Source organism: Castor canadensis, chromosome 3 (assembly GCF_047511655.1).
Source record: "Castor canadensis chromosome 3, mCasCan1.hap1v2, whole genome shotgun sequence".
NCBI lineage: Eukaryota > Metazoa > Chordata > Mammalia > Rodentia > Castoridae > Castor > Castor canadensis.
This window is the reverse complement of record NC_133388.1, coordinates 198,612,450-198,632,452: the sequence shown is the minus strand read 5'-3', so window position 1 is coordinate 198,632,452 and position 20,003 is coordinate 198,612,450. Positions and strand designations below refer to the sequence as shown.

The 20,003-nt window shown below is 55.5% G+C and overlaps 1 protein-coding gene across 2 annotated transcripts in view; it reads left to right on the top strand.

Annotated features, from left to right (window-relative positions):
* Positions 1 to 20,003, top strand: part of Zc3h3 (zinc finger CCCH-type containing 3) — an 80,904-nt gene that overhangs the window by 46,291 nt on the left and 14,610 nt on the right. For both annotated transcript variants that reach the window (XM_074069350.1, XM_020170370.2), the window contains exons 5-9: positions 8,578 to 8,762; positions 14,573 to 14,615; positions 14,689 to 14,847; positions 14,945 to 15,014; positions 17,546 to 17,677. In XM_074069350.1, coding sequence (XP_073925451.1) covers positions 8,578 to 8,762; positions 14,573 to 14,615; positions 14,689 to 14,847; positions 14,945 to 15,014; positions 17,546 to 17,677 — 589 coding nt within the window. The remainder of the gene's footprint in view (positions 1 to 8,577; positions 8,763 to 14,572; positions 14,616 to 14,688; positions 14,848 to 14,944; positions 15,015 to 17,545; positions 17,678 to 20,003) is intronic.

Here is a 20,003-nt window from a genome sequence, read left to right as displayed (position 1 = left end):
GGCCACAGCCTAAGAGAGTGTTGCAGTTGTCGCCTGACTTGGCCAGTTCTCCCCGGGGCATCTTTTCCATGGGAGCCATGCTGGGAGTGTGTATGATGGCATCTCACTGAGCTCTGCATTCTCACTCTGATGGCGAGTGACGCTGAGCATCGTCTGCTGCTCTTTCGTGGCGTGCCTTTTTATTGGTTCACTAGAGCTCTTTGCATGGCATGGATACGTTCTTCTCCCAGATGTCTCGATGCCCTCTTATATTCTAGGACTTACCTTTTTCCTCTTGTAGTGTAGGGAATGAACCCCGTCCCTTGCATGTGAGCAAGGAGTACCACTCTCCCTCCACCTGTGGGCCAGATACCTGCTGTGAGGTTCTCTGCAGTTTTTTTCTTTTTTCTTGTTTTGTTACTGCTTTTCTTCCTTGTGTGTTCTACCTGGATTTTGCTGCTGTCTTGGAAGGCTATTGATTTTCATGTACATTTACTTCATAATTAGCTACCTGTTCATCTCTCCAACTCTAGTGCATTTTGTTGTCAAGCCCCGTGGTCTGTTCTCTGGTATTGGTGCAGATACCATGTCTTGGTGAGGCTCTCTGGCTGCATGAGGCATGCTGAGGCAACTACCCCTTATCCAGGAGGCCAGCTTGATTTGCTGTACAGTCCTAGGAAGGGCTGTCCTGGAGGCCAGGAGAGGAGGAGTGTTGGTATGGTTTTCTTTAGACAGCAGTGATCCTTGGGTACCTGAAGATCCAGCCTTGACCCATCAGTAGCTAGCACGTTGGTGCCAAGTGGGACCTGGCCAACAACCTGGGAAGCCTAGGTTGCACCCAGGTGCAGAGGATTGAGGGCACTGCCCAGGGTGTACACCAGCCAGGTCCACCAAGGGCAGCTACACTGGCCGCCAGGCTCCAGCCCCTCCTCCTGTGGAGCTGAACTCTGCACTCCAGAGTGGGGCCATTAAGGCCCAGCAATACCTGTTCTTTTGCAGCTAACATACAAAACACCAATAGCTTCAGCTGAAATGGATTTTTAAAAGTGTCATTTTATGGAGAATTTTACTTTCCATCTTGTTGTTTATTAGGCTCTTAAAGGGAAAGCTTGTAATGCATCCATTGATCGAAATACCAATTGAATAGATGTGAGCACATAAAATACATAAAATTGTCCCAGCCCCTCATAATGGAGCCGCGGTATTTGTGATGGAGGCAGTGCAATTAGTATCACCTACCACCATACAGCCAGGCTGGTAAGGGGCACCCTTGAATCATTGTTATTCATTACCAGGGAGAGACAGGGCTGAGTGGGGTCCCTAGGGGAGACACATCACCCTGAAGAGTCCTCAGGTGATGCAGCAGAGCCTTGTCTTGGAGCCCTGCTGGGCTGCCCTCTACTCCATGGGTCAGCCCAGGGCTCTGGTGAGCCAGTTCCATCTCACCTCCCTCATGCACAGCTACCTCCACCCCTGCACCCCTTCCCAGCTGCCTTGCCTTACATGCCCAAGGCTAGGCTGGCCACCTCTCCCCCATCAATGCTGTGCACTGGTCAGCCTCCACCCTGGCAAGCCCCCATCCCTACCCATCCCCATTCTCATTACAGCCTTCCAGAGGAGGGCTGCTGTCTCCCATAGTACAGGTGTTGCTTGGAGGCTCAAAGGCCTCAATTCCCCACCAAGGCTCTGTCTACTAGACCTCCAGCAGAGGTCTCAGCTCCTACCCAGGCCTATTACCCTCCTGCCTGGCTGCTAGAAGCATGTTTTGGGAAACTAAGCTGTTGACCAGGCTCTGCACACATGCTGAGAGGTGGACACTGCAAGGGAGTGCAGCTGGAGACTGGACAACCCATTGATAATGGTGCTACAGCCACAGAGCAGAAGCTGCTGCTTGGGGTGGCTGGGCCCACTTGGAGCTGGCTGGGTCCTCAAGCAAGGTCTGAATGTAGAGGTTTGTGGCATGGTGGGTTGGGCTAGCGAGGAGCCAGTTATATGGGTGGAGGAAGGTCCTTCCAGATCAGGAGGCTACAGCCATCATGAAGCCAATCTACCCACTGGGTCATCAAGTTTCAACCCCAGAATTCAGAGACAGGCCTGATCCCTGGGGTAACTAGCCCACTTTTTCACCCTACCTCATGCTTCTGCCCATTCCTGGTGGCCCTGTGAAACTCCTCCCCTGAAGGACTGCCTCCCTTCCCAGGAACCTAGAACACTGGATTGCCCAGGTCACCTGGACTGGGCTTGTAGAGTGAGGCTAGAGCTACCAGGCTGTGTGGCTGCATGCAGGCAGGCACCGAACCCTCTGAGCTGGACCAGCACAGTGCAGGAGGTGGGGAGACTTTGTACTGGCCTCCATCTGAGCACACATGACTAGTTATAGGTGTGTATACACGCATACACACGGGCACATTTGCACACTTGCCCTCCTGAGCTGAGTGGCTTAGGTGGGGCGGTTGGCGTTTTCAGTGGAAAGACCCGCTAAGCAGTTTAGTCCCTGTCACGGCGGCTCCGCCTGACCTACTTGGGGATTCGCCGTGCAAGCTGCCTCTTCTGCTGACTGAGCACTCCCGCTCGCTCAGCTCCGAGCTTCAAAAACCGTGCTCCATTTCCTGAAAAATGCTTTCCTGGTCGTTTTCTTTGCTCCCCAGCCAGCCTGCCTGTCTCCTGCACTGTCACCACTGGCCAGGGCAGCCTTGCCCCACACACTGATACTACAAAGCCATGGCCAGCCATGTCAGGGTCATCACCCTGCCCCTGAGGGTCTAAGTCCACAGTCATAGTCCCTGGGCGTACTCTGAGACCCCTGCCCCCGCCTCCAGCCCACTGCTCCCTTTATGCTCAGCCCAGCTTGTCGTCTTTGTTGCCTGAGCTCACTCCCTACATCGTCCAGCAAGTCCAACCTATTCCCATCTCTCACCACCCCTACCTATAACTGACCAGGGCCTCTAGACCCTCCCCTGAGAGGTCCTGAAAACTCCAGGTGTCTCCCTAAGCACATCTCCCTAAGCCCATGCCACATGCCTGGCATAGATTTGCAGAGCTGCCTGCATGCTGCACAGCACAGGGTGGGCACAGCAGTATATCCAGCAGATACAGCCCTGTCCTCGGAGCCCTGTTCGATGGGCTGGCAGCTGGGCAGAGCCTAGGCACCACCGTCTTCAGGTTAGAAGGGCTCATTGCGGGAGGTAACACCAGCGCTAGGGCTCAGATATGGTACTAGATTCCAGTGGAGGAATAGTGCATGTAAATGCCCAGCACCAGGCTGGGGCACAATATCTTCCAGGAAAGGGAACATGAGAGCCTGGCTCTGTGGGCCCTTTGGGACACAGTTATTACAGGGTTTAGGGGGACTTGATCAGATGTGTGGTTTCAATACAACAGTTAGGACAGAGTGTGCAGGGATGCCCAACCTGCATGGGTAAGAGGCCAGGCTGAACTCTGGGGTGTCAGCAGAGGCTTGGAGGGGAGGTGGTGTGGCCTGTGCTCCCAGGGGGCCTGCATAGGGGGCCACAGTCAGAGCTAGGCTGAGGGTCACAAGGAGGAGAACAGCTATGGGTGAGGGTGAAGGTTGGGCCTGGATAGGCAGTGAGTGTAGACCTAGAGCTTCACAGTAATGGAAAGCAGACAAGCAAGGGGTTTTGTTTGCTTTTTTTTAACAGATAAGACTGGAGTATAGTGAATACAGCAGGAAGGTCCAGAGTAGGACTGGGAGCCGCAGAAAGGGCCTGGTAGTGAGGACCCTCACCATCCTGGGGGCTTGTGGGTTTCCTTTTTCAATTTAACTTCCAGGGTTTGATTTCTCCTCTCCTGCTGCACTCTGTGGCCTTATGTGCAAAAAGGAAATGCACTTTAAATCCCAGCTTCTGCCCCTCTGAACCTCTTCTTTGTAATGCCCATACTCTCTTGCCCTAGCAGCTAGGGTGACTTGTGTCTTCCTTCTGTGCCAGCTTTTATACAGCCCTTGCTTCATACCTCTGGCCTGGGGGCCAGGCCAGGTGGTGCTCCCTGAAAGGCCTGGCGTCACGGGTCCAGCCCTGACCCCACGATCTGCATACCCTCCTGTGGTATTTGTTCACAGATGCCATTGAACCTGGAAAGCATGGGACACAGCTTCTGAGTTTGAAAGTTGCCTGGTTATGACCTAGCCTCTGAGCCCCACCTGACTGTGCCCTGTCCAGAGTGTCCTCCAGGCTCCCCTTCCCCCTCACCATTGTACCCAAGTCAGTGCTGGCCCCACGTGGCTCCAGCAGGCTGGTCTCCGGGAGATTGGTGTTTGCTTGGGTCAGTCCCCTTGCTAGCTCTCAGGCACAGAGACATCGGGAGGACAAGGGAATGACGTCTGGAGTCTGGGCTGTGCTCTCAGAGGGCAGGTGGACGACCTACATGAAGAGGCAGCTACCAGGTGCGTCTGCTGAGCTGTGGGCAGCTGTTGGCAACAGTGCTGAGGCCTCTGTCCTGCCCAGACCCCTCAAAAGTAGGGAAGAGTCAGGCTCAGCCACCAGAGTACCCCCAACTGCCCTTCTGCCAGCCTGGACAGCCTCTGGCCTGGAAGTTTCCATTGCTCACAAGGTAGTGGACACACAGTTTTTATATATGCCTACTTTTGTGGTGTGTGTGTCTTTCTCTCCATCACCACTGCTTTTCATTTACAATGTTATCTCCCCCCACCGCGCCCATCCTTCGTGCCCCCCCAGGGGGAGAAGGGAGGCCCAGCCTCACCCTGGTGTAGTCAAGGTTATGGTGATAAATCCTGGGGCATTGTCACTTCTATTCGGAGTAAATTGGCTGGCCGCTTTCGGGCTGAAGGAAAGATAATTTGCTGTAGTATTTCAAATGGATTAGAAATGGATTTGAAGGGAAAGTTCATGCCTCCCATTACAAAGGCGAGAAAGAAGACTATCTTAAGGCACTGTTCCCTCCCTGGCCTTCATTATCCACGCTTAATACCTTTCCTATTTTCCAGCGTTAATGAAATTTCCTGGCGGCATGGGCCTGCCGGACGGATGGGAGAAGCCTTTAGATCTGCGGCTCCCGTTGCAGAAAAGGAATTACAGAGCTGTGCCGTGAGGGCAGGCGCTCACAGGGTCCTTGGCCCCGCTATTATCTCATTAATTTTATCCCCTCTTCTCTGTACAGTTCGTTTCCAAAGGCTGTCCTCTCCATTAGGGTAACAATTTACTGAAGTGCTGTGACACCAACGGCAGTGAAAAGCTACAAGGCCCTGCTTAGCACTCTCCTGCTTCAGGTTCCAAAGCCAGCAGGCTGGCACACAGGGAAGAGGGAGATGGATGATTTGGAGATAGACCCTTCCCCTGACCCCAAGGGTCTGGCTAGGTCTCCCCAAGTTCTCACCCATATCAGCATCCCAAATGCAGCTTCCCCACACAGGCTCCTGGGTGAGCGAGGTAGCGAGTAGCATCTTTTCCTGTAGCCTGGAGGAGGCTCCACAAGCATGTGTGTGTATAGTCTGACAAGGGCAGAGGGGCTTCTATACCTCCATCCTGCCCAAGTAGATCCACCAATGCCCCATGGTTGCTATCAAAATCCAATGAATTTTTTTTTTGGGGGGGGGAAGGGGACAGATTGATTGTTTTGTTGGTGATCATCCATGAGAATAAACACATGGATAAATAAGTAAGGCTGTCTAGAAAAGAATCGTAACCCAAGAGAAGCCCTCCAGCTCCGAAGTGCAATCTGAACAGCAGTCCTTAATGAAGTTGGCTTCTCCACTGGAGGTGTAGGCCCAGGAATGGCGGGACCCTTAACAACCCATAGCTCTTCATGCACAGAACCAAGGGGCTGCAGGTCTCTTGGGCAGGGACCCTCGAAAGTGAAGTGGAGGAGTTCCATAGTCCTAGCAGCCAGCCCTGGCTGGCTGTGTGGCTGCATCATGTCACTTTAACCTGTGGCTACCCCTGGGGAGGGCCGGGTGGAGCAGGCATCACAAACCAATCCCCAGGACAACCTGGGAGGAAGGTCAGAGGGCACATTCCCACAGGTGAGTTCTTGCAGGGCAGGGCCCAGGATGCAGTTGAGCAGAGGTCTAGTTGCCTGCTGTCCCTCATACTAGTGGCCAGGGACATACAAAGCCATGCTTTGGGCAAAGATAGGGCCCTTAGGAGGGGTGTTGTGAGGCAGGGCTGTATGGACCCCAGGCAGGGCTCATGAGGCAGAGACTGAACTGGCCTTGGTGGGAGGACCAGACTATCTTCTAGCCTGTCATAGGATGGCCAGAGGTTGGGTGAGGGGGCAGTGCTGTGGGGTGGTACTTTCTGGTCACAAACTCCCTCACTCTTCCAATACTGCTCTTACCCCAGGCTGGTGGACACAGGGGCAGATGCCTTATGGGCATCAAGGGGCCCTGGGTAGTTCCATGGCCTACTGGCCTCAGGCTGAGCCAACTGTAGTGGCTGCTGCCTTGGGCTCAGTTCCTGTCTGGGGATTTGGGGTCAGGCCGAGCATCCCTCTTGCAGTGGCCACAGCTCCTTTAGAGGGTTGGGACCCACCTCTGAGCCTCTAGGACTGAGATGGTTCTTCAGGTGAGGGGCTGGCATGGGAGAGGACCCCTCTGCTCTGGTCTGCCTCACACCTTGGTCTGGCCCCAGTGCAGTTGAGGGTGCAAGGCAAGTGTCCATTGGGCAGAAGATTCCCTGGAGGCCTAAGGTCTGTGGAGAGCCTGCAAGTCCAAGTTTGACTGTGTTTCCCCTGAGGGGCACACAGTGATAGAATGCCCCTCTCCTGCCCAGATGGTGTCCTGTGGGGGCACACTGAAGTGTGTAATGGGTAGAGCAGTGGCCAGGCAGATCACTACAGCCCAATCCCTTGGCAGGACTCTTTCTCTCCAAGATTGGTATTTGTGAACTTGAATTTTAATTAAGGGAAACTGGGTTAAGTGCCTTCTGTGGCCTCCTCGCCGTGCTTACACTTACACTGCAGCTTTGGTCCTCTGAGCACCTGGCTCACTTTTCTCACATTATCTCGCTAATGGGCCTTCAGAGGCCACTGGCTGGCAAGAGTTATCCCAGCTTGCAGGTGGAGAGACAGAGTCCCACAGGGGCAGCGGTGCTGAGTGCTGGAGACAATGGCTGTGTCTCAGTGCAGAGATGCTCCCTTCCCCAGCATCTCCATTTCTGTGTGGCAGGGCTGGCTGTGATTGGCGGTGCTGCAGGTGCCATGACCAGGCACCCATGACCCTTGCCCCTTCCAACCAAGCAAGTAATTTCCTCTACCTGCTGTTATTGGGCAACCCTGGGCTGGGGGACCCCTCCTTGACCCTGGCTGGCTGGGGAAGGGTCTCTTACAGCTGCATACTCCTGGGAGGAGCCTCATTTCTATCATTGCTTCCCTAAGAGCTGGACCTGAGTGCACTGCAGGGCCATCAGGGCCAGTGGGGGTGTACTGGAGGACCCAGAAGAGAGGGGGCACAGCCCTGTGCCAGGCTGGATCAGCCGCTCTCACCTCCCACTTGAACTGTCCTTTTACTTTCACCATGGACTCTGCTGATGGACAGCTGGCACCTGGTGCTCAGATTGCCAGTGGGGGGCAGTATATGCATTCATGAGCAGAGTCTGAGCAAATGTGAAATTATGCTTGATTTGCATAAACAAATCACTGCCGAAATGCATCCTGAGGGCTGTCTTCATGCTGGGTCCCCTGGGTTCACCTGGCTGTGGCATGCTGAGCCCCCTCCTCAGGGACAGCCTGCGTGGGTCCCAGGTGGGCAGGGGCTGTTGTGTTGGTGGGGCAGCTGCAGAGGCCTTTTCCTTGAGTAGTGGCAACATCAGGTCTCTTCCCTGGCTTGGGCTGTGCTTGGGCTTTCCTGGGGAGCATGGAGTATCAGGCATGATGGTGCCCGAGAGTAGAGAAGAAATTAGGGAGTGGTAGAGAGGCCACTGGGCCTCAAGTTCCACCTGATCAGGACTGTTCTCCTGGCCACTAATCCGATAGCTGGCCCAGTTGACCTCTAGGCACCCCTAGCATTTCCCCCAAACAGTTGACCTGGGAGGGGCCTGTGGGCTACCTCTGCAGGCTCTCAGTGCAGGCCTCTGAGCAGTAGGTAAAGGGAAGGGCAGGATGAGTGGTGGCCCCACGATGTCTCCTGTCCTAAGGGTGGTGTGTCTGGGGCAGCACTTGAGAGATGGCCACCAGCTGTGGCAGAGACCCAAGTGGTACCTTCTGGAGGTGCCAGTGGGCCAGGACCCAGCACTGCTTCACAAGAGGCAGGCTGCCAAGCAACTACCCTCCCCTGTGTCCAGGGAGCTATCTCCCACAGTACACTGCCAGTGGGCCAGGCCAGGCAATTGTGTCTAAGGGCAGCATGTGTGTTGGAAGAGGAGTCTGTTCCCTCCTCATGACTCTGGGAATTCATGAGTTCCTAGTTAGATTGGGCAACACCACCCCTGGAACTCCTTGTCAGCATTCCCTGTTGACTGCCATAGAAGTGTCCCTATAGCAAAGGGGCAAGGGATGGAGACTCCTGGCAGCTGACCTGATAGCCCAGGCAGCAAGCACTTCAGTCTATGCTCTACCCCTGGTGCTGAGCACCCAAGCTCCAGCCTGTCCCTGGCCACTCTGATGGGTGTTTTGCTGTATCTGCAGGTCCCTGGTACTGAACTGCCTGCGTCCGGCCGTCAACGGGGGTGGGAAAGCCCCACCTGGCTCCCCTCGGTGGAGGAGCAAAGGCTACCGCTGCATTGGAGGGGTTCTCTACAAGGTGTCGGCCAACAAGCTCTCTAAGACCTCCAGCCGGCCTGGTGATGGCAGCAGGACCCTCCTCCGCACAGGTGAGGTGGGGATGCTGAAGAGCATGTGATGGGCACTGCAGGCTAGTATGTCTCAGCTTCTTTGGGCCTTGGCTCTAGGTCTTTCTTCTCCTAGCCTGGACACAGCCCTGAGTCGGGGATAAGGTCAGGGGCCTGGAGTTCCTAGGGAGCTGATCCAAATGAGTGCTTCCCAGAGAGCCACATCCCAACCTGGGAAATTTCTTCTCAGACACATGCAGAGCCTTGGTAGCTGTCTGTAATGAGACCAGTGGGGCAGCCACTGTTGGGAGTCCTCACAGCCCTGCTCTCCCCTGGGAAAGCCTGAGTGGCGCCTACCTCTCACTCGGCTGAGAAGCCCCTGATTTTCCTTGGGGAGGAGGGCACACACGAGGGTCTGTGTTTTGCTCTTGGACAAAGGATAAGCCAGGTATGGTAAACACGCCTGGGCGAGCTAACACCTGGGGCTGCGGTACCCCTAATCGCATTGGCTATGCCTCACCAACTGTGTCTGGAGGCAGACGCCACTGCTGCCCCTGCAAGACCCTGCAGCCGGGGAGCAGGCTGAGAAGAAGGAAATGCTTTGGATGTGCTTATTGTACAAATTAACTAGAAAAATATTTTGTTTTCAGTCCAATTTTACCCCCTTCCTTGTCCATCAAAAAGAAGGGCAAGATTGCGGGTTTTTATGGGATTACTGAAGCCCAGCTGCACACAACGTCCCTATACACCTGCCAGAGGGGCTTGAGGGAGAAGCGGTCACTATGGGAGGAGGTGGTACCCAGGCCAAGTCTGAGGGAACACCTTTCTCCAGAAGCCAGCCCCTCCATGCCCTGTCTGGCTGTGCTCCCACGGCCTGTGGGGGCACAGGGTCTTCTAGCTACTATTTTCGAGGCAGGGTGCATCCTGGGAGAAACCTGACAAACTCGCTTGAGGACCCTGGGAGTAGCCCTTGTTGCCTTGAAGTACCCTTTCTGGTCACTTCTGATATCAGAGCCATGCCCATCAGGAAGTGACCTACTGGCTGATACCACCCACTGACTGCCATGTGGCCACAGCTTCTACCAACACTGGACCAGTATGTTTAATTGCCAGGGCTCTTCTAGACTCTTCCCCAAGGCCCTGTCCTTAGGCCCCAGCACCATCCTCCTATAGCTGGATCCTGGTGCCCACATGTATTGGACTGGGTGGGTCTGTGGGGTTGGGCTGCACCTGCCACCTTCGCACCTCACATCCCCTATATCCAGGGCATAGATGGTAAGAGACACAAATGGTGGCAGGATAAGTGGCAAGTTTATACTTGACCTCCTCATAGACATGGTGCCCCCTACTGGGAGATAGCCAGGTCTGAACTCCAGGGAGAGCCAGGCTGCAGCCCTGAGGCTGGTGGTGGTGGAGCACAGAGCAATGCGGGCAGGGCTGTCACTCCTTACAGGGAAGTGGCCTCTCTGTTCCTGGGACCCTGCAGCCAAGTGCTAAGCTCTGCAGAATCTGCCTTCCTGTTTCACATGTAGCACATGGTGGCTTCTGACGCCACCATGCTATGGACAGTCTGTCCCAGCCAAACTTGTTCACTGGCCCTGGCCCCTACCCTCCCCTTTCCTTGCCCTAGAGCTGGCTGAGAGACAGTCTCTGTGCACATTGCATCCCTGCCCTGGCAGCCACCCAGAGCCTGCCTCTGTTCAGCTCAGCTGTGCAAGGGAGTGCCTAGAGTGGGGCCTTCTTTCCACTGGCCTGCCCCTGCCCTTCTGCCAAGCAAGGCTACAGCTGCCTATGTTCTGCCGAACATCCTTGGCAGCCGCTGGGCCTTGGTTTGGGCAGGGGTGTGGGGTATGTGGGCAGAGGCAGGTCTGTCGAGGCCACACAATTTCTTCCGAGGGCAAGGGCAGGTGATAGGTGATCTGGACTCCCATAGGACCACACCGCATATGACGGTCATTCCTAGTTGTGGGGTGTTGCCGACTGGCTCACTTAGATAACTAAAGAGATAAGTTTCTTCCCTGGGTATGAGCAAAACGTTGACTTCAACAAGAAAGGGTAGCATTCCTTGGAGGGACAGGGCTCCACCTCCTCCACTGGCTGCCCTCTGGGCCCTCGAGGACAGAGTTAGCATCTGTCCTAGCCTCTCTGGGTCATGCCCCCAGGTCTACCTGCCACCAAAAGAGCCCAACCCCTGGACTTTTGCTCTCATACTTTGGCATGGGACCTGTCTCCTCAAGCTGGCTGGCTTGTACTGTGACCATCAATTGCTTGACAGTCCCTGCAGTGGGGTAGACATCATAAGTTGTCCAGCAGAAGTGCTGGTCCCAGTCTCAGGCTACAGGGCTGGCTTTTGTCTCTTCTGAGCCCCCACAGCTGAGACAGGTTGTGGTTGCTAACCAGCCCCCATATGTTCCTGGGCTGGTTGGTTCTTTGTGGCTCCAATTCTCATCTTTACTCTGCCTGCTCCTCCCTGGGTGCCGTGAGGTCACACAGAAGGGCATGTGAGAGAGACCCTGTCAGCTGCCCTATCAGAGCCAGAGACACTTGGTCACCCGGGCTCCACCCCTGTTGCCTCTCCCTAGGGCTCCCTCTGCTATTCCATTCCTTCTCCTAAGGGTGCAGCAAGATGTGCCTTTGCCCAGGGCCTGGGACAGCCTCTCTTCTGACCTCCTGAGCAGGCAGGCCAGCTCTGCACAGTGGGGCTAGGAATGGACACCTGAGCTCACCTGCTTGTTTCCCAGGCTGAGCAGGTAGCTGCCACCCATAGTGTACTCTAGTCAGAGTGAGAGCCAGGTCCTGAGGAGGCTCTGACCTGTGTGAGGCATCTGCCTCTGGGAGTCTGATGCCCAGTGGCTCCCTCAGAGGACCATTGGGCAGGTGGCAGGGAACAGACGGGGCACTAGGCAGGGGGGGTGGGGCTGAGGGAGCCAGTGTCTATTTTGGGACGATCCACTCCCCCCATTTCCCCACCCCAGCCCCGGGAAGTGGAAGTGCTCCAGAGAATGCAGCACAGGCGGCACCTTGTGCTGAGGTGAGGTCGGGACTGTACGATTGAGCTTTTTGCACCTCCAGTTCCTCTTTTCAAGCCAGCTATTTTATGTGCATTTTTAACACTGCAAAAAGCATTTGGAAAGGTACCTCCCCTTCTTGTCAAAACTCCCACCGTGAGCCCCATGCTGTCAGTATTTTAAAAGCAGAAAGTGGAAAGAGGAAAAAACTGTCCCCACCTCCCAGGGCCTGACAGGCAGCACGTGACACCCACATGTCCCTGGCCAGGAGCAGATGGCGCCAGTGTCGCCCGCAGCCTGGGCGACAGCCTGGGAACCAGTGCTCACTGATCGGCTATCATGTTGCATGTCCCTCACTGGGAAGGCTGGCAGGTGCGAGGGCACATCCATGCCACCTGGACAGGGCTCTGTTGCCACCCTATGGACAAGTGTCCCTGGCTGAGAACAGAGGCTAGCCTGGGCCCCCTCACTGCCCCACCCTCGGCATGCTCCTTTTACCCATGTCAACTCTTATCCCCCATGTCCCTGTTGATGCCCTCAGTGCCCCATCCCTACCCGAGGCACCATTCCCAGCCTCCACACATGCCCCAGCCTCCTGGGCCCAGGCCTGGGCTACCTTGCAGCAGAGCCCCTCTCTCCTGCTGGAGGCCTTGCTGCCTAGGCCTGGAAATGTCATTTTTAAACTTGAGGACACTGAGACTGAGCATGGGGCAGCCACCAGCCAGAGAGACCCGTGGAGCTCCAGCAGGGCAGTGTTCAGCCTCCCAGCTTGTCCAGGGATATGCCATGGAGTCCTCTGCAGCAGGCAGGCGCTGCCTGATAGGCCTGGTCCTGTGCTGAGCCCTGTGTCTGTGAAGTGTCAGGGTGCAGCATACCCCTCACCCCTGCCCAGAGAGAGCATGGGGAGAGGTTGGCTGGGAGCTCTCGAGATCAAGTAGCTACTAGATGCCTAGGGAGGAGGGCCTGAGGTTCCAACGTGTGGGGTGTGAAGGTGTCGGGTTTTGGACAGGCCATGGACTGTCAGGGCCTGGGTAGAGGACTTGGGGAATGGGCATCCAGGGATCATGAGGAAGGAGCATTGCTTAAGGCAGAGTCCCCCAAACCCATGCTAGTGCTCTTGTGGAGAAGCTGTATGGGTCCAGGCATTTTAGAACATCCCTTTTCTAAACCTGAATGGCTTTGTCATTGCCTCAGGTCCTCAGAATTTCTGAGTGATGTCACTTCTGCCTCTTAGCGCCGTATTCATTTCAGCAGCTGCCCTGTAGGAAATTGGATCTGGTCTGGGAAGGGTCATGTGCGTATTTGAGGAACCCGGGGAAGCCGTCCTAAGCAGGCCCTGCCCAGCCCACCCGTGACCCTGGGGCTAGCCTGTGCCTTTAAAAGGCAGCCAAACTACATGGGGGCCTGGACTTCCCTGTGGGCACCCCTCTCTCCTCACTTAGGGAGCCCCCTGTTTCTGTCCCCACTGTCCTCTTCATACGACATTGACAACCTTACAAAGGCTGGGTTGGTGTTCTGCTTGGATTGTTAGGAACTGTCTGATAAGGCACAGGTAATGGCACAGGCCAGGTGGGACGCCCTTGTCCACAAGGCCACCCAGAGCCCCAGCCTGCATTCTCATGCTTTGCTACCACACACTCCTCTGTTGGAGATTTTTATCTTGTTGTTTTATAGTCTCTCCCTTCCTTCCTTCCTCCCTCCCTCCCTCCCTTCCTTCCCTTTCTCTCTTTCTCAGTAGTGCCCTGCCACTTGAGCCATGCCCCCAGCCCTTTTATTTGTATTTTTTTCCTCTTTGTATTACTAGAGTTTGGCTTTGTGCTTGTGAGGCAGGTGCTCTACCATTTGATCCATGCTTCTGGCCCTGGTTATTTTGGAGATAGGGTCTTGCTTTTTTTTTTTTTTTTTTTTTAAACCCAGGCCAACCTGGATCATGATTCTCCTATTTATGCTTCCTGCTGTCACTGGGATGATGGGCATGCACCACTATGCCCACCTTTTTTCCACAGAGATGGGGTCTTCCAACCTTTTTTGCCTAGGCCAGCATGGAACTGTAATCCTGATCTTAGCCTTAAAAGTAGCTAGGATTACAGGTGTGAGCCATCAGCATCCAGCTTGTATTTTTGTTTTTGAGATAGGGTCTCACTAATTGTGCCCTGGATGAGGCTGACCTTAAACTTTTGCCTCTGATCTCCTGAGTAGCTGAGATTACAGATGTGGTCCACCATACCTAGCTGTTTTACAATCCTTTAAAAGTGTAAAAGCCATTCTTCCTCCTACACAACTAGTTCACATATGGCCTGCGTTCCCCTCTCTAGTCTTTCTGGGCTCTGGCAGAGGAGGTGTAACCACTGGTGTCTACACCATTTGCAAGGCAGCCTCTTCTGTGGCCAGGCAAGAGACGGAGCCTGAGAGATGCCCATGGGCTGGTTACTGCCTCAGGCTGAGGGCCTGGCCCATGAGCTTCCTGGCAGCCAGAGTGGAACACTAAGGGGCAGGAAGCCTGCACAGGGGCAGGCAGCCTGCACTGAGTATGGTCTGGGGATCCCAGCTAGTGGGGCAGCAGGGACCAGCTTCCCACTTCAGCCCAAGGCCCAAGCAGTCCATTTCCCTGGGAGAACACCTGGCACTCTGGCTCTGAGCACACCCAACAAGAGTCCTGTCTGGACGCACCTTCAATTCTTTGTCCCCAGAAGGAGGGGCTCCAGGCAGGGTCCTGGAGGAGGAATAGGTATTTGAGTGAAGTGCTGCGGACCCCCAGGGGCCTTGGCCAGGTGGGTCAGTGGGGAGGTGGTGGGTGGGGCTGTAGGCTAGGCTGTGGCCTTATACGAGTCTCTCCTACCTCAGGCCGACTGGACCCTGCCAGCAGCTGCAGTCGTTCCCGGGCCAGGTGCGTCCCTGGGGCTGGGCAGGTCGGGACTCCCTGCTTACCTCTGGGCTCATGAATCTCTCCCTGTGCACAGCCGGGCTGTCCAGCGCAGCCTGGCCATCATCCGGCAGGCAAGGCAGAAGAAGGAGAAGAAGAGAGAGTACTGCATGTATTACAACCGCTTTGGCAGGTGTAACCGCGGCGAGCACTGCCCCTACATCCACGACCCTGAGAAAGTGGCTGTGTGCACCAGGTGCTCTACCCAGCTCTCTGGACTTGGGAGGGTCTGCGAGGGGTCTCTGCCTCATCCCCACTAGCCCTCCTCAACCTCTCCCTGTCCCATGCCACAGATTTGTCCGGGGCACATGCAAGAAGACGGATGGGACCTGCCCCTTCTCCCACCATGTGTCCAAGGAGAAGGTGAGGTTGTCTGGCTGGCAGGCCTGCTCTCCCTGAGCCTCTGGGCAGGTGGTGCGGCATGGTTTTTCCTGGGCTTGAGACAGCAGCCCCCACCCAGTGTCTATGAGGTGCCAGTGTGCCCCTGTGGCTTGTCCCTCCATCCCCATGTCTGGCAGTGCTACAGCTGCCGCTTACTCCAGCTCAAGGCAGCATCAGTCTGGGGACCCCATACGGGGGTCTCCCTTCTCTTTTCTTCCAGCACCCAATCTTGTCAGACACTGGGCCCCCCATTGAGGCCAGGTTCCTTCCCACCTCTACTGCATGCACAGGGGAGGATGCCTATAGGGTGCAGGACCAAGGCCTCACTTGCATCCTTAGGCCTGGGTTTGGCCAGGAGCAGGTGTCCTGAGATCCCTGCTGCAGTCTGTGGAATGCTGTGGGTGGAATGGGTCAGGAGGAAAGGTATAGCGATGCAGCCAAGGCCGAGATGGTCCAGGTGTGCCAGGCATGACCCAAGACTTGATCTGAGCCCAGAAAGGTCCTCTGACTGAAAGGGCTGAGAGCACTGTGGTTAGTGCCCCAGGCACATGGAGCTGGGACAGGAAACCAGGTGGCCTCACCCCATGCCTGAGGCTTACCCACTGGGCCCTGGCCATGGGACTGGGGAAGGGCTGGGCACAGCATGAGTGAGCAGGCGGCGAGGCCCGCTGCTGCTCTGACAGCTTTTCCCCTTGAGGAGCTTGGAGAGAATCAGCATTTTTCTCCCTAATCGAGCTTCGAAACTCTGTCGTGAGCAATTTGGAAATTCACGTCGAGTTTCGGGTTCATTAAGCACCAGCTCCAAAGCCAGCGCACACTCCAAGCTGTCTAATGTGTGGGCCGCACCAGCGCCCTGAGTTAATGTTATTGTTATTTGTGTGGACGTGGTGGGGTGCAAACAAGGTTAATTGAAATGAGAACGCAGTTTCCTCTTAGTAACGGCCCCGCGCTGACAGCCAGGAGGAGCTCCGTTTGGTGCAAGAGTTGGCTTTATTATCCCTTTTTATTAGAGCTAATTTGGGCTCTATATCAAAAACCACATTAAGGGAATTGTCTACAGCCGCACCACCGCCAGCCCCAAACGGGGCCCCCAGCCCCTCTTCCCCTCTGCGGCTGCAGTTAAAAGACAATTAAAAATAAACTCTTGCTCGGTAAATCACCCTTTGTTTCTTTGATTTCTCCCTCCTTCCCACTCAGCTCCAAGGCTACTGCCCCAGCCTCTTCCTCCCACCTCTGCCTCAGACAGGTTCTCGCCCTTTCCCTCCCACTTGACCCCAGAAAAGTGACTTTCAAGCCTCTGGTGCCTGGAACTGGATTGGGGAGTGCATGCAGGGAAGTACAGTGTGAGAGATGCGTGACCCCCCTGGGGGCTGGAGAGGCCTGTGGGGACTCTGCATGAGCCCCATGTGGAGCCAGAATGGTGACATTGCCCCCCCACCCCCATTCACCCAGACTGTCCAGGAAGGAGCTGGTGGCTGACCCTCAGGAGGGTTAAGGAGAGAAGTGCCTGGAAAATTCGGAGACACAACCCCCTTCCATCCCTGAGTGGCCCCAGCCCAGGTCCTGCCCCTTAGTTTTCCCCATTGGGAGGAGTAGGTTGCATTTCTTTTCTCTCCCAGGTAGATATGGTGGTAACAAAAAGCAACCAGAGCCAGTGGTCACTGTGGTTGCAGTTCTGTGTTGGGCAAGGAAGAGGGGGTATTGGGCTGCTGGGCCACATAATCAGCCAGGCCTGTCTGCCCACAGCAGCCAGGGTAGCTCCAGGCTGCCACTCCAGGCCCCCAGGTCTCTCCGTGGCCCCTCCTGCCCATGGGCCAGGCCTCAGTGCCTGTTCCAGCCTACTCCAAGCACAGGTCAGGTGGCCAGAGAGTCCTGGGCTGTTTGTCCTATCCTGAGACTGCCCCACCTAGACTGTGGCCCCAGGACAGATCATTGGTAGGGGAGCCTTAGCTGTCACCCTTCCCCTCTTAGCACTGGACGCTGGCTAGGCTCAGAGCCATGAGGAACTTGGTTGAAAGAGCATATCTGGGCCCAAGCCACTGCTGTAGGCTACTCAGCTCCATGTCCACATCTGAGCAGAGAAGGCAGATGTTAGGTCACCTGGAAAGCAGGCAGCCCCCACCTCTCAGCTCCAGCTGGCTAGCACTGACATCCATTTCTCCCTTAAGAAGGCTGTGGTGAGCTGTGGTGAGGCTCTCCAGGCAGAGTCTTTGTAGCTGCTGCCCAGCCAGTGGGTTCCCTTTGAGTTCTGGTGTTCCTGTTTGGTTTTTTGGTGTTTTTTGTTTGTTTCTTTCTTTTGTTTTTTTGAGACAGGGCTGTGTAGCCCAGGTCGTCCTGCAACTTACCATCCTCCTGCCTTAGTCTCTCAAGTGCTGGGATTATAGGCATGTAGCACCATGCCTGGCTACCTGGTATTCCTATTTGTAAAGCTGGCTGTGGATGCTGGGGTGCAGGCCTGCTGGCCCTCACCACCTGCCCTCTGCCCTCCCTTTCTCTCTCCCTCTCTCCCACAGATGCCCGTGTGCTCCTACTTCCTGAAGGGGATCTGCAGCAACAGCAACTGTCCTTACAGCCATGTGTATGTGTCCCGCAAGGCGGAGGTCTGCAGGGACTTCCTTAAAGGCTACTGCCCACTGGGCGCGAAGGTGAGGGGCTGGTGTGAGTACAAGACTCCTCTTAAATGCTCCTCAGCATCTGCTGTGGTGGTCCTGTGGCCCTTCACAGCCATCATGACATCCACCTTAAGGGTGTCTCAGAGGTCCAGCGACTTGCCCATGGGAACCTGGGGCCAGGACAGAATGGAGTTTGAACCAGGAGGACTCAGCTGTTCCCTGAGGGGCAGTAAGAAGTGTGCATTGAAGCCCACCCAACAGCACAGTGGGGGAAGGACTGAAGTTCCTGGGCTGGTAGAGACCCCAGGACACTGTTGTGGGCCGAGAGGCAGTGAGATAGAGGGGCTGTCAGGTTGGGGCTCAGGAGGGCTGAGGTAGACGTGTGGCTGCCAGCCTCCCCGGAATGGCAGGTAGTGGACATGGAGCCCACTCCCACCTCACCTGGGATGGAGAGGCCAACCAACAAGGCTGGTGTAAGCTGGCCTGGAGCCCATTGAAGGCAGTGCTATGTGGGGGTTAGGGGACTGGGAGAAGGAGGCTGCCTATCATGTCCCTGGGTGAGTGACCTGCTTGATGTCCCAGGTGCTTGAGGCTGCCTATTTGGTTTCCCAGGTAGCTAAGACCTGCCTGCAGGGCAGTGCAGAGAAACTGCCCACAGCTGCTCCAGCATAGCTTCCTCTTCTTACCATCTTCCCAACTGCTGGGGGCACAGGGATAGGAGAGTCTGCAGGCCTGGCCCAGTGTGACCTCTTCCCCCAGTCTTCCATATCTATGTTCTTATGCCTGGGCTGGTGACCCCTGGAGAGTACTTTTTAGTCCCTGGCCCCCTGAGAAGTAGCCATGAGACACAGCCCAGGGACCTATGGCAATTCCCACTGCTGCTTCAGGAGCCCACAAACTCAAAGGGGTACCCCCAGGAAGTTGAGGTCACCAGACAGTGCAGGGCCAGCCCCTAATAACCCTTAAGGCCTAGGTGGTAGTCTTAGCCCTCTCTTATTGCTTCACACTGTAGGGACCATGTAGAAGCACAGCCCTGTGTGCCCTGCCTACCGCTGCCACAGCCCTCTACAGTTGGCCAAGTCCTTCCAACTTCCTGTCTCATCCTGACCACCCACCAAGGTGGCCTGACACTCCTTTCAGGGAGAGCACAAGGAAGTGGTGCCTGGAGCCAGCCCCCTGCCTCCTGCTGGTGCTCCACGACTGGCAACATGAGGCTTGACAGGTGTTGGCTAGTCACCTTGAAGGGCTTGAGGGCCCTGGCAGGGAAGCCCTTCAGGGGAGACGGCCTGGCTGGGGCAGCTCCAGGAGCTGGCCCAGGTGGGGGACAGGACCCCCACGGAGGCCATGGACAATTATTGTGAAATATTCCAATTTAAATGAAAATATCAAAGCAGTAGTTAAGTCCTGCTTGTATTAGAGGAAGTGCTTACTGCGTCCCTTTCGGTGTGTCAGCGCGGCGTGGCTGCTGCATGATGGATAGCAGCTTGTAATTATATATGGGAAAGCGCTGAGCAGGCCAGATCCAGTGGGGGAGGCAGCAGCCTGGGCCTGTGAGGGTTAATTTTATTCTCTAAATAATATAAAAAGTGCTGAGTTGTCACCTTGCGCCCGAAGTAGAAGTCCTCAAATGGGCCCCAGAGAGTTTACGATATTCCACTGAATCAAGTGAAATTGTTAACCTTGCTTCATAAAGCCATGGCTTGTTAAAGAGGCACATCCCTTTCCTTCTGAATAATTTAGGCTGGGAGTAAATCTCTGCTCCTTCCCTTTCTGGGGCCCAGGGCAGCTTCAAGCCTGCTGTGCAGAGGTCAGCACCAGGCCCCAGGCCAGCTGTCCTGCCCCTCCTGGACCTGAGGGCCGCTTGTTTTGTGGGATGCTTCTCACCCTAGGGGTCTGACAGGTCCTGCAGTTAGAGTTGGAAGTAGCAGGTGTGTGCTGTGTTTTTCCTTGACTTCTGGCACTAACCTCAGGCTCACTTTGATCACTGATGGATATGCTGCCAGCTAAGCCTCTCCACCCATCTCCTTCCTGGTAATTCACACTCTGTACACGGTGCCTCCAGGGCACAGAGTTGGGTTGTCTGTGTGCACACATGTATGTGTTCCATTCCACTTACTCCACCTCCATGCCTCCTGCCTGGGCTCAGGTCCATCCCCAGACCCCTAGCTGACAGTCAGGTTTCAGCTTCCAGTGCTGCTCCTCCACTGTCCTCACCCTCTTGGCTGCAGAAGCCTCCTGAGTCCTCTGACAGCACCCTTCTTGGTTTCCCTGCCCCCCACCATGTGTTACTTTGCCAATGGGGACCCTTCATTTGGCCCAAGCCCTCATTTTCTTTGTGGTGTGCAGTCCCTCCATTTCC